The sequence below is a fragment of the Rosa rugosa genome, chromosome 2 (genome assembly GCF_958449725.1).
Source record: "Rosa rugosa chromosome 2, drRosRugo1.1, whole genome shotgun sequence".
Classification (NCBI taxonomy): domain Eukaryota; kingdom Viridiplantae; phylum Streptophyta; class Magnoliopsida; order Rosales; family Rosaceae; genus Rosa; species Rosa rugosa.
In genome coordinates, this window is record NC_084821.1 from 19578939 (window position 1) to 19592285 (window position 13347).

Below are 13347 nucleotides of genomic sequence, written 5' to 3' on the forward strand. Positions count from 1 at the left end.
CCTTAATCGTAGTTTTTTTTTTTTTTTTTGATCAAGACCTTAATCGTAGTTTTAATTCTTATTAAATATACATATATATCCCGATCAAGGGCGGATGTCTGCACTGTCGCTAAAGTGCGGACGTCGATGCAGCAGGCGGCTTCCAGGCGGCGGTGGCGGCGCGGGCTGGCCGGAGGGAGGCCGGAGGCGTCCCAGACCTCTTCTGGGCGGAGTTCGAGGTCGGAGGAGGTCGGGCTTGCCGGTTTCTGGGCAGCCACCTCACCTGCAGTTGCAGGTTCTGTGCAGCACAGCAGAACCGTCACCGACGACTCCATCGGACCGCAGACCTCTCCGCACGACCCTCAGCATCCCTCCGGCAAGCCGCGCCGCGCCGTCGCCTCTTGATTGAGGCCGGAGCAGCGACGTCAGCACTTTTTCTGGGTTGCGGACGTCCGCTCTCGAACGGATCCGTGTATATATATATATATATATATATATATATATATATATATATATATATATATGCTTTAATGAGTATGCAGTAAAATTGGAAAATGAAAATAGATAAGAAAAATAATAAAGAATGTAATATAATATTATTGAATTGGAAAGTCCAATGAAAATATATATAATATTATGGTACAATTTTTGTCCTTAATAGTCGTTTTATAAGAGGTTATATATGTCATTTAATAATTCATAATATAGTGAAGTCAAACGAATAAATTTGAAGGTCAAAAAAAAAAAACACTCAAATATAAAAATATCGAATCAAAATATATGGAAAAAGTGAGAAGAAACAAAATTATTGCTGTTAAGGACAAGGGCAAGAAGACAACAAGAACAGTACCATCACTGCTAAGCCAAAAATTTATTAAAAAAATTACTGTTTGAGCAATAAGTCAATAAAAGTTTTGTAAGTTACGTTCCACCCCAGCCCTTCCTTTCGCTCTTTCCTCACTTATATATCACACACTTTACTCATCTCTCTCTCTCTCTCTCCCTCTCCTTCTCATCCTTTTCTCTCTATCCCTCGCCGGAATCCGGTAACATGCTCGGCGCCAAAATTTTCCGGCCTCATTTTCCGGCCAACTAAACCATAAGATCCGATGCCGATTCTGCGCACTTTCCGGTAAGCATGCATTGCCGTTATTTCTGTCATCATTTTCTTCCAAGGCTGTTACTTTTCTCAGATTCCGTTGGCCGGGATCGGAATATCTATCTGATTCGGATCGTTGTTGTTTCAAACCGGCATTGGATTCGGATCGGACCTTATCTCTTTTGTATTCTATTTTTGTGTTTGTTGCTTGTTGATGTGGTTCTGCGGGTTTCTCATACCGTGTTTTTGTTTTTTTGATCTTGAATATTTTTTGATTTTTTGGTTTTATGTATATGCAGGTAGTCCTTATTGGATTGATGGAATTTGGCGGAGAAAATTTTGTCCAAGTTAATCGATCGTCAGGTGATATAACCAGAATTCTGAACCGTATCAGCCAATTTTCCTATTTATTGTCAAATTGATTGGGTGATGGCCATGAGATTTGTCTGATCGATATAGAAATTGAGCGTATTTGGTTTTGCGATAGTTGGAATTTTGTTGGAGTAAGAAGTATGCCATTCAATTTATACCATAAATTGTTTAATTGATGAAGACAATAACTGTGGAAATCGATTGGCTGCAATGATTGGAATTTTTTTTTTCAAGGTATTGGCAGCTGATTAAGTCCGGGATTAAGGCATAATAGGGCTTTTTGACATCTGTTTTTTGTCTGGGTTGTGTTTCGGGTATAATAATTAGTTTTGTTAACAGAAGAAACATGACTTTTCCTTTGGATAATCATACAATGGAAGAGAAGGAAGAGGGAGTAAATACTATTGCGAAGGTGAATTTGAAGGGTAGAATGAATGATGGTCGCCGAAGATACGGATCAAGTGATTCTTTTTTCCCTGGTCTGGTTGATGATGTAGCTCTGCATTGCCTTGCTTGGACTCCTAGATCAGCTTATGCTTCACTGTCATGTACTAATACAAGGTTTAATAAGTTAATTAGAAGTGAGTATTTGTATGGGTTGAGGAAGCAGGTGGGAATTGAGGAGCATTGGGTGTATCTGGTTTGTGATTTGAGAGGGTGGGAAGCGTATGATCCGATGAGAAATAAGTGGATGACATTGCCTAAGGTGCCTTGTGATGAGTGTTTCAACCATGCAGACAAGGAGTCTTTGGCTGTGGGAACTCAGTTACTGGTTTTTGGTCGTGAATTACTGGATTTTGCTATTTGGAAGTATAGTGTGATACATCATAGTTGGGTTAAATGTGAGGGAATGAGCAAGCCTCGCTGTTTGTTCGGGTCTGGCAGCCTTGGTTCTATTGCTATTGTTGCGGGCGGGAGTGATATAAATGGAAATGTTTTGAAGTCAGCAGAGTTATATGATTCTATATCTGGTAGGTGGAAAGTCTTACCTGATTTGCACACACCGCGTAGATTGTGCTCTGGTTTCTTCATGGACAACAAGTTCTATGTCATTGGTGGGATGTCAAGTCCCTTTGATTCACTGACTTGTGGCGAGGAGTATGATCTGGAGACAGGGAAATGGAGGAAAATTGAGGGTATGTATCCATATGTCAATAGGGCGGCGCAGGCTCCTCCTCTTATCGCAGTAGTGGATAACCAACTATATGCGGTCGAGTATGAAACCAATATGGTTAAGAAGTATGATAAGGAGAAGAACACTTGGGATGTTATAGGAAGACTTCCAGTTAGGGCTGACTTTTCAAATGGCTGGGGCCTGGCTTTCAAGGCTTGTGGAAAGAAACTTCTTGTTGTGGGTGGCCAAAGAGGTCCAGAAGGCGAAAGTATTGTCCTGAACTCTTGGTGTCCAAAGTCAGGGGTTAAGAATGGTACCTTGGATTGGAAGGTGATTGGTCAAAAAGACAATGTGGGTGTGTTTGTGTACAACTGTGCAGTTATGGGTTGTTGAAGGTTCTTTTTAGATTAACAAGAAAGAAGGTTCTGGTTTCTGCAATCTGACCTGGCCCCTTCAGGGTACTTCCTGTGCATCTATCTGATTGACTAGAATTAATTGTTTGCTGGCTCAGAAGTTGGTTCGCTATTCTTAACTGCCCCGCATCTTGGGTGTTCCACACTTCCATGGACCATGATCCTGATTTGCTCTCGAAGAATCAAAATAGGGTCACATGGATAGTATGCTGCTCCCTATCTTATCTTTGAAGTTGTGTTTATCATCTATAGCTCATTTTTTTTCTTAATAAATTGGGAACTTTATTGTTTATTGATTTGTTTTTTAAATTTGTGCTTGATCCAGTGTTATATATGTCACAGATTTATTTCCAGTTATCTGGACCAAGATAAAGAAATGTTATCTTGATCCACCCTTTCACCGTACTGAATACTTCCTTTATATGTTTGGTTCGAATGAATCCTGCTAGATATATGATATGTTTTGTTTTCAGATTCATTTTGGATTAAATATCAACAATCCGCTTGATGAGTCCAAATTATGTGTCCGGTTGTTTGCCTAGAGAAAATATCCATTTGTTTATAGTGTACTTGTACTTATATATACCTATATGTTTGCTCTAGATACTTCTAGCTTTACATCTTGCCTAAAATTCTGATGTGTACTGTGTCATTACTAGCAATGCGGGTAATATCTATGATTGTTCTGCATAGTTTAGGCCTGAAGATGAATCTAGTTTTAGGTACTGTACACTGTGGTCGAGGTTCATTTCCCTTCAAAGTTCTTATGTGGTTGCACAGTTTTCATCTAGTTCTGACATGCGATCAAGATAAATTTCCCTCTAATTATATTTTCCTGGTCTGACATGTTTTTCTTTGTGATTGCCTGCTGCTCGTTTGGTTTCCTGTCTTAAATCATCAGTGTTGTAACATGTTTGATGTGTTTTGGAAAGATAGTTAGTTTGGAATGAATTTAGATATAGACAGTAATTGTCAGATGCGAACTATTAGGATTGGATTATTAGGTAGCAGCAAGGCCTGCAATACACTGACAGCAGTGCAGTAGAGTAGTAGTAATTCATTAATTATATTCTGCAGAAAGTAAAGGATCAACGTGAGGTAATCACATTCTCCAAAACAAGCAGATGCTATAAAAGTGATGGCATGGGGCACCAAATGCATCTGCCTGAATTTAAGCTACCTCTAAATGTTGTTACTCTCTGCTTAATTTGAAAGGGTTACCATACTGATTTTTCCCTTTTTCTTTAGGGTTTAGTGTTTAAATTGCCCCACCTTTAAGTTTGGTCTATATGTTATCCTGATTAGCATGGTAGAAGGGACCAGCAAAATTATGGTCTAGCTGGAAAAATTAATTCATTGTCCGCAATTTTGAAAAATAATCGAGCCTCAACTATAGTTTAGTGATCAATAATCGTTTTATTCATGAGACCTTACAATTGTGTTTCTCGTACAAAATCAGCTAAATCAGTAGACTGGTTGGCTATTCGATGTGGAGACAATTTTCGATTGTTATTTGTGAATTTGATCTATTGATCTATTCTTCAAGCAGCCCTAGCTCTATGCATCCTAGATCCGACTTGAATATCCATTGATACCCATACTCTTCAACAACCTCCAAAGAGTAGCTGTACAATACCACCGAAAAGACCATGCCCGCGGTAGTGCCAGCAACTCGCCCCACATTCTCAGTATACAACTAAGAGAAAGGCCCATGAATTTGAACCAAGACCTTCAAAGAGAGAAGGGTTACCTTAATAATGGGCAAGAGACGGTTTGTCGACAAGCACCAGTCTCTTGTCGACAAACCAAGGACCGGCCATTACAGATATTGGTTTCTCTCTACACCTCCCTTCCTACCTCTGCTACGACCTGCACCATCAACGTCTTTATCCGAAGAGATTTTTCAAATGAATAGAGATCATTATCAACATCTTCATCCCAAGGCAAAAGGATTCAGAAACTAACTCATCCCTCGCAATGCCGCTGCATTCGGGTTTGTGTATGCTATCGGGGTTTTCTTGGGTCGAAGTAAAAATTGGAACACCTCCCAAGACTTTCTTGTTGGTTGCGGATACAAGGAGCGACTTGACATGGGTATTTCGTGCCGATCGATCATCGTCCTTCAAACTTGTTTCATGCTCCCAATGTATGTGTGCGGCCAAGGGCTTGCACACATGTATTCTTATAAAAACTGCCCAATCCCATCATCACCTTGCAGATACAATTACAACATCTATTTGTCGATTAGTTTTGGACCGGTTATATATCTATTGCCAATATTGTATTAAGGGTCTTTGATCAAAAGTACTAAAATCAGCTAAACTGATCTCACTAACTCCAGGAACAGATTTTAATTCTCAAATTGGGTAGAGTACAATGACAAATATACCCTCAGCCTAATTAAACAATAGGGTTTTTGTCCATTTACCCCATTTCTAGGGATTTTTTTCCCACTAATTCCATTAAGTTTTTTTAATTCTCTCTTACCCAATACACTCTAAGGGAGTCTTCCCTAATACCCCATTAAAATTTTTTTTTTTGTTTTAAATTTTTTTTTAATACCATTCTACCCCTAACCCCTTTGTTATTTAGAGAGAGAGAGAGAAACCATAGGAGACTTCGCCAAGCCCGTCACCGGCTGCCGGAATCCGGTCACCGGTCGCCGGATTCCGGCCAACTTTTGCCGGATTCCGGTCACCTGTCGCGGGCCGCCGCCCACCGGAATTTGCTGAAAATCTCACCGGAAATATTTTTTTGCCCCCAATAGACATCTATTGCCCCCCCAATAGACCTCTATTGTCCCGATAGTCTATTGTCCCCCAATAGACGACTATCAGCCATATATTGCCCCCCAATAGACGACTATCAGCCGTATATTGCCCCCCAATAGACGACTATCAGCCATGTATTGCCCCCCAATAGATGTCTATTGCCCTCTAATAGAACTTTCGTTAGCCGACATAGGAACTAATCTTCTTAAATTTAGACAAATAAAACTTTAATTAAAGAAAAAAACGAAGAAATTATATCAATTTCAAAATGTCTATTGCCCTCCAATAGACGTCTATTGCCCCCCAATAGACAATAGACATTCAAAACTTTTTTCCCCTCTGTCCCATTACTTAAAAAAAAAAAATAATAAAAAAAATAAAAAAAAATTGGGCACCTAGAATATGCTCTGGGCACCCAAGTCTTCTCCCTCTTTTCCCTTCGCCGGTTGCAGACTTCGACTGTGAGACATGAAGAGATGGATGCCCCAATTTCTCGATTCTGGACCTTGTGGAAGCTCGCTTCGCTACAGTAGTCAAGGCTGTTGAACTGGTTGGCAACGGAGGAATCAGGAAGCGAGGTCGGAAATGATGACGTTTAGGCGATGAGGTTGAGGGACTGGCCGCAGATCGAGACTAAATTGGCCGGCTGGAGTTCTGAAGCGAGTTTAGGGATGTTTCCGGCGAGTTTTCCATTTTGTTTTTGGATGAGACGACGCCAGCTCGTTCGCCGCTGACAGCCTCAGAGTTCGTCGTCGTCGAATTCAGTCCAGGTAAGCTGGACTTGATCGAAACTGGGAATGGAAGAGAGAGAGATAGAGATCGTATGCTTCGCTGGAAATGAGAGCACAGAGATCAAGACCGGCGACACCATCGGAGCGTGGACAGCGGCGACTCGGAGCGAAGAGGAACGATCTGATAGAGAGAGAGAAACCGGATCGGAGGAGGAGAGAAATAGAGAGTGGCAGTGGATGTAATTAATTAATTGAGTTAAGGACAAAATGGTCATTTAGTGTTAAATTAGGTAAGTGGGAACAAAAATCTGTTACTGGGGTAAGTGGGATCATTTTTGTTTATTTTGGGGCTTTGGGTCAAGGACCCTAAACAATATCAAACTATGCCACTCTCTCATCTCTCTCTCCTCTCTCTGTGCAGAATCACCGTCACTCTCTCTCTCTCTCTCTCACAGACTCTTTCTCTCCCCGTCGCTCCCTCCTCGTTGGAATTGGACAGACGGCGTCACTGGCCAATTTGCCTCCGTCGCTTGCCTCCAACCGGAATCCTAGACGATGTCACTTGCCTCCGTCATCTCTGACTACAAATCCAGAATCCCAAACCGAATCACAGGTAGTCCTCGTGCCAGAAGCCGAATCAGCACCGGCGCTAGAGCCTGAAGCTCAACCTGAGCCAGCGCTAGAGCTTGACTGAAACCTGAATCTAAACCGGCGGAGAGGGTGACGGTGGAAGAGAAAAGTACCGGCGGAGTTTTCTTGGGCCGAGTTGGATTCGCGTCGATCTGGCTCAATTAATTTTTTTTTTCTTCTGTGGGCAGAAGGCTCAGAAAGGGAAAAAAATAAAATAAAATTGGAGCATGAAAAGGCTCAAGTATTGTTTGCTGAGGGCTAAGAAATCTAAAGCTAATTGGCCATCTCTTTTGCTTATGTGAAATGTTGCAGCCTTAATTAAGGTATTTCATGTACGTTATGTTTAATATGTAAGTGGATATTCTAAACCTTAAGTTTTGGTAAAAAATAGGGGAGAAGGCTCAAAATGAAAGAAAAAAAAAGGCAAAAATGAAGTTTTATTGGAGGGCAATAGACGTCTATTTGGGGGTAATATACGTTTTCAATTTATGTAATCTCCTTGTTTTTTTTCTTTAATCAAAGTTTATTTGTCTAAATTTAAGAAGATTAGTTCCCATTCCGGTGAATGAAAGTTCTATTGGGGGCAGTAGACGTCTATTGGGGGGCAATAGACATCTATTACTCCTCTATTGGGGGCAATAGACGTCTATTGAGGCCAATAGAAGTCTTCAGAAAATTTCGGTGGGCGGCGGTCGATGATTGGATTCCGGCGAAAGTTGGCCGGAATCTGGCGACCGGTGACAGGATTCCAGCAACAGAAATCTGGGGGCCGGTGACCGGCTCCGGCGAAGTCTCCTATGGTTTCTCTCTCTTCCACTCTCTCTCTCTAAGTAATAAAAGAGTGAGGGTAAAATGATATTAAAAATTTTTTTTTAAAAAAAAAAAATCTTAATGAGGTATTAGGGAAGACCTTCTTAGAGTGTTTTGGGTAAGTGGGAAAATTTTTTCTAGAAATGAAATAAATGGTCAAAAACGCTAAAAAAAAATTAGCATTGCACATTTCCGATTGATCCAGAAAGAAATAATGACGTGGTGATCGGATATAGGCGTAGAGAGAAGAAGAAAGAGGTTTAAACGCTTTTTATTCCTAAAAGGTGGTGGTGGTCGTCTCGGTTGGTTTGGGTCGGTGGATCACCCAATACCCAATAACCCAAATTTCCAGAAAATTGGCAGACCCCATTTTGTCTCTCTGGCAATCCACCTCTGGGTTTTTCTCCTAAACCAAGTTCATAGTGTGAGTAATTTTCATTGCTTCTTTCTGGGTTTTGCTGATTGTATTGAATCGTTTGATGAATTTGTTTCATGGTGTTTCGACAGGTTTGATAATTTTGCCAAACTGAAAAGATTCCGGCTTTCAAACTGAATTTCTCGAAAATGGGAATCGGAAGCAGTAGCGCCGGTCGCCGGAGGCACCGGCCGCCTCCGCCTCCGGCTCCGGCTCACCCACAACCTCAAAATGGTGGCAGATATGGTTACGCTGGTGCCTCACCACCTTACCCGCCCCAATATCCAAACGAACCAATCCCCAATCCAGGCCAGTACCACCAATACCCACATCAATTTCCCAACGGACCAAATCCCAATCAAGCCCATTTCTACCAGTACTCTGCATTCTATCCACCGCCGCCGCCGATACCGGGCGCGTACCACCGCGGCGGGGCCTTCATGGGCCCTCCTCCGCCGGGCAATTGGGTTCCGGGGCAGTACCCTTGTGGTGCTCCTCCACCCCTTCCGGGTGCTCCCTTTGTTGAGCATCAGAAGACGGTTACTATCAAGAACGATGTGAATATCAAGAAGGACTCTTTGAGGGTTGAGCCGGATGAGGAGAATCCCGGCAAGTTTGTTGTTGCCTTCACTTTTGATGCCGCCGCACCCGGAAGGTAGACTTGCTTGAATGTGTTTATTTATCTGTAGGAGGTTTTGTTGATATGTTTGATCATCGAGTAGTGGTGTTTTGACTCGGGGTTTTTGGATATTGAACTGCATTGGAGATTTTGAATTGAATGTTCTGTGTATTGGTGAGATGTGGGGGTCATGTTAGGCAGTACATATATGTCCTCTTGAGTGAATCTGAGTTTACTTGAGCAAGTCGACTTTCTAAAACATATTAGTAGTCTAAAGGTGTGTGTAGTCTAGCTCAAAGTGTGGGTAAAAGTTCTTGGTGCAATGGAGCTGAGCGAATCTGTATATCTTGAAGAGAATCGGAATGTTTGTTTTGTAGAGATAAAAATGATTAACCAAAAGCTTCTTGTACCTTACTAAGAGGCTAACATCAATGTTGGATAGCAGATTCTTAAACATTTATTTCAGTGTCAGATACATTCATATGCTGTTTTTTCTATCAGGATTCCTTTTTGCTTATATATATATATTCCTTGCTATGGTGCTACAGCATTACCGTCATGTTTTTTACAAAAGAAGATGCAGACTTTAACTTGATAGCAACAAAGGAAAGCTTGCTTAAACCTGTTAAAGTGCCGTTTGACAAAGGTGTTGGTCAAAAGTTTAGACAACCTTGTGGAACTGGGATCGACTTTTCAATGTTTGAGGAGATAGGGTTGACAAAAGAGGGTGACATAGAAGTTTATCCTCTTGTGGTGAAGGCTGAAGCACATCTCGTGAATGAAGGTGAACGTGAATCAGAGGGAAATTCCACCGGCAACTCTCAGATCACACAGGCAGTGTTTGAAAAGAAGGAGAGTGGTGAGTACAAAGTGCGGGTGGTGAAACAGATACTATGGGTGGATAATATGAGGTATGAGCTGCAGGAGATCTATGGTATTGGGAATGCAGTTGAAGGTGATCAAAATGATAATGAAGCTGGAAAAGACTGTATAATTTGCTTGTCAGAACCTCCAGATACAACTGTGCTCCCTTGCCGGCACATGGTACGTGGGGAATTTACTTTGTCCCTTCTCTTCTATTTGTAGTTTGGATGAAGATACTGCCCCTATTTCTTTCACTCTTTCAATTCAAACAACTCTTTGATAAATTGAAGAGTACTTGTGAAAAAAATAAAAAATAAAAAATCACTTGAGTCGGAGCTTAAGGGCTTCAGGGCAGGGTGTTTCTTAAATATAACACTATAACAGCGTAGATATGAAGCCAGACTCGCAACATAACTTTATTTCTGTCTCATTCCCTTCCACACCTCGCTATTGCTGTAAATTTCCATTTGTTCACTGTAGACATTGTTGTTCCTCGTAGAAATTAATGAGTGTTGCATATGAGCAAATCCAGTTCTTAATCAGTCCCTGGGAGTTACCTTCATCCGGCTTTTATTGTCTTTGGCTGATGTTTGATTTTATGAGCTGTATTCTGAAATTAATTTTGGTCCGTCTTATTATTATTATTATTTTTTAATTCTGTCTAATGTTACTTACTGTTTTTTTTGGTGACTGTAGTGCATGTGCAGTGGTTGTGCCAAGGTTCTGAGGTTCCAGACAAATAGATGCCCCGTCTGTAGGCAACCAGTTGAACGGCTCTTGGAAATCAAGGTGAATAATGGAGCTGATGGTGCTTTAGGTTAGCATGCTATCTACTAAGTCTTGTAAAATCCATTTAGAAAAAGAAAAATATGAAAACATACAACACTGAACTTTCCTACAAGGGGTGGGGTCCTACATAGATTGCACAATGCTATGGTTCCTACCTCGTGTCAGAGAGTTTGTTATACTGTATTTTTCAGAAACGAATAAAATGGTGAAAAATAATTATGTTCTCTTTGGTTTTCAGAACTCCCTTGTTTTCCTTGTAATAGCTTCACAAACTGTAGTTAGATTTACTTGTTTCCTCGTGCTTGACAGAGTTGGCAAATTACTTAATATTGATAGTTTGGATGAAAAGTTTAGGGAACACATGTTAAATTTCCTGCACACTTGTTAAATTACAAGTAGAAGTACGTACGTTCAATTACTATTGTGCGTAGAATGATTTAAACTCACAAATTCGATAAGAAGAAGAAACAATTGACCAGAACTTAAAAAGAGACACTATTGCTTCTTAGCATTATATGTTATGCAAAACAATAGAAGTTATAGGTTAATTGTTTTATTCTAGCCCCTCCACCAGTATGACCAAAGTTGAGTACAGGAAATCACCCAAACCAGAGGTTAGTAATTTTGTGTTCGAGTGTATGAATTGGTGTAGGGGCAGTGTGAGTGCAAATGGTAAGACTTCTTCGACCGTATACCTGGGGACAATAGTCTCTGGAGTACTCCGTCTGGAATATCTAAACATCCTGTACAACACATTGTTGTTTGGCAAATAGCTGAGGCCATGCAATAATACAGAGACATTCAATTATAAGTCAAATCTATGGTGATTTCGAGCACTTGGAATGTTTTGTTAATTTTCTGTAGCACCTTCCATTATCCTTTCTTACCTAGTGTTTTTTTGTCTTATTTTTGGTTCAAAATCAACTCAAACTATGCTTCTTCGATTCTTATTTTATTAGATGTATCTCTTCTACCAAATTAAAAGTATGGATCAAATTTTTTCTTTCTTTGAAATAACGGCCGAGTAATAGGATAAAAAATGATGCAGGGGAGGTTTACTTGTTTGATATTTTGTTTCTTCCGTTTATTATCGATTTTAATATATATATAAATACGCTAAATCGTATGCAGGGGAAGCCAAATGACGCTAAATCGTAAAAACGCATCATATTGCGGTATATCGTAGTTGAATCGTAGATAGTCATCTCAAAATTTGTGCACCCAATTAAGTTAGAAGGGAAAAACTTCATAATTATAAAAATGAAAAACGATGAAGTTGCAAATTACAAAAAAATGTAACCCAAGTGGCACTAATTCGTAATTAAAAAGTAACATATTAGACCATTTAGTAGCCAATTTATAGGAAGACATCTCAAAATTTATGCACCTGATCATGTCAAAAGAGAAAAAATTAGTGTGTTGACGTTAATAACCACTGGACGACACTAATACGTTATTTTGCTAATTTTTTCATTGGTAAAACGAGTAATTCATTAAGGATAATTTTGACGTTTTATGTTCAAACAATCCCATTTTTGAATGCGAGGTTTTTCAAAGAAAAGTCTAGGTGAGCCATGCTCTCTTCCCACGCGCGGAGGAAAAGGAAAATCTCAGAGGTTTGTTCTCTCCCGGTCGAACGCTGCCGGTGCTCTGCCGCAGCGTTCCGGCCCGGGAGGGGATGTCGTTGCTGATTAGTGGCAGGCCCTCAGTGCAGAGATGCGGTCCAGGGGAGGAGGGTGGGCTCTTGAAATCTGGTTGGGCAGATCGTCCTCGATCTGTCCTTCTGGGTTTAGGGGCGACCACGGCTGAGGTATTGCGGTGGCTTGTTTCTTTCCGGCGGTGGGACATGGCGTCATCGAATATGCGGGATGGATTGTGGCGGAGGTGGGTAGATCGCGGCAGAGGGGATCCCCGTAGGGATCTGTTTCTGTTGTGCGTTGGGATCTGGTTGTGGTTGTCAGCAGGATGTAGATCTTGTTTGCAACTGGGCAAAGTGGTGCGGCGGTGTCAGGGAGCGGTGAGGCAGTGGGGGGATGACGATGGTGTTTGCCGGCGGCGGGGAGGGGTATCTGCAGTGCTTGATTGCTGGTGGGGGAAGTGGTGTATGGGCCGGGTCCCTGTCTTTGGGCCTTGTTGTCGTTTGGGTTTAATTAAGGTTTTTTGTTTGGTTTTATTTAGGGTTGTTTGTTTGGTTAGTTTAGGTTTAATAAGTCCCTACTCCTTCGAGCTAGGGTTTGGGAGTCGTGGTTTGCTTGGCGTGCCATTATTGTGGCGTTACTCCGAGGAATTATGGGTTTTAATTTCGGTGCTTTCTGGTTGTCAACATGAGGGTGGATTGCCTTTGCACGTGGTCTCGCGGTACTTGGACACGGTGTTGAAGAGGGTAAATTGGCTCGGTCTAATGTTGGTGGCAAGGTTGTATCGGTACTCTCGGGAAGTAGCTCGTGGTTTCTGGCGTAAAATTTGGTTAGGGGTTGGGCTCATTTGGCTCATGGATGTTGCTATTAGCGACGGACCCATAACTATGGATCTTTGTAGGAATGTGTGTCGTGGTGTAGTACCACAACCGGTCATTCCAATGCGTTGTAATCTTTTCGGTTATTAATGGATTTTATTTCTTCTCAAAAAAAAAAAAAAAGTCTAGGTGAGCCTAGAATGTTTTTTTTTCTTAAACTATTAAACTAACTTTCTCACTATTTTGTCGAACAAAACAAATTCGAAGATACGTTCTCCTGTTAGAG

At 41.2% G+C, this 13347-nt stretch overlaps 2 protein-coding genes across 2 annotated transcripts; both read left to right on the top strand.

Moving 5' to 3' along the window:
* Positions 1-940: 940 nt before the first annotated feature.
* LOC133731711 (F-box/kelch-repeat protein At5g60570) lies at positions 941-3400 on the top strand. The gene is made up of 2 exons (XM_062159115.1): positions 941-1111; positions 1378-3400. Exon 2 carries the CDS (start codon positions 1797-1799, stop codon positions 2955-2957), a length of 1161 nt encoding a protein of 386 aa, XP_062015099.1. The 5' UTR covers positions 941-1111; positions 1378-1796; the 3' UTR covers positions 2958-3400.
* Positions 3401-8187: 4787 nt separating this feature from the next.
* On the top strand, positions 8188-10830 carry LOC133732699 (probable E3 ubiquitin-protein ligase LUL2). The gene is made up of 4 exons (XM_062160277.1): positions 8188-8343; positions 8427-8989; positions 9502-9997; positions 10514-10830. Exons 2-4 carry the CDS (start codon positions 8484-8486, stop codon positions 10637-10639), a joined length of 1128 nt encoding a protein of 375 aa, XP_062016261.1. The 5' UTR covers positions 8188-8343; positions 8427-8483; the 3' UTR covers positions 10640-10830.
* The last annotated feature ends 2517 nt before the right edge of the window (positions 10831-13347 follow it).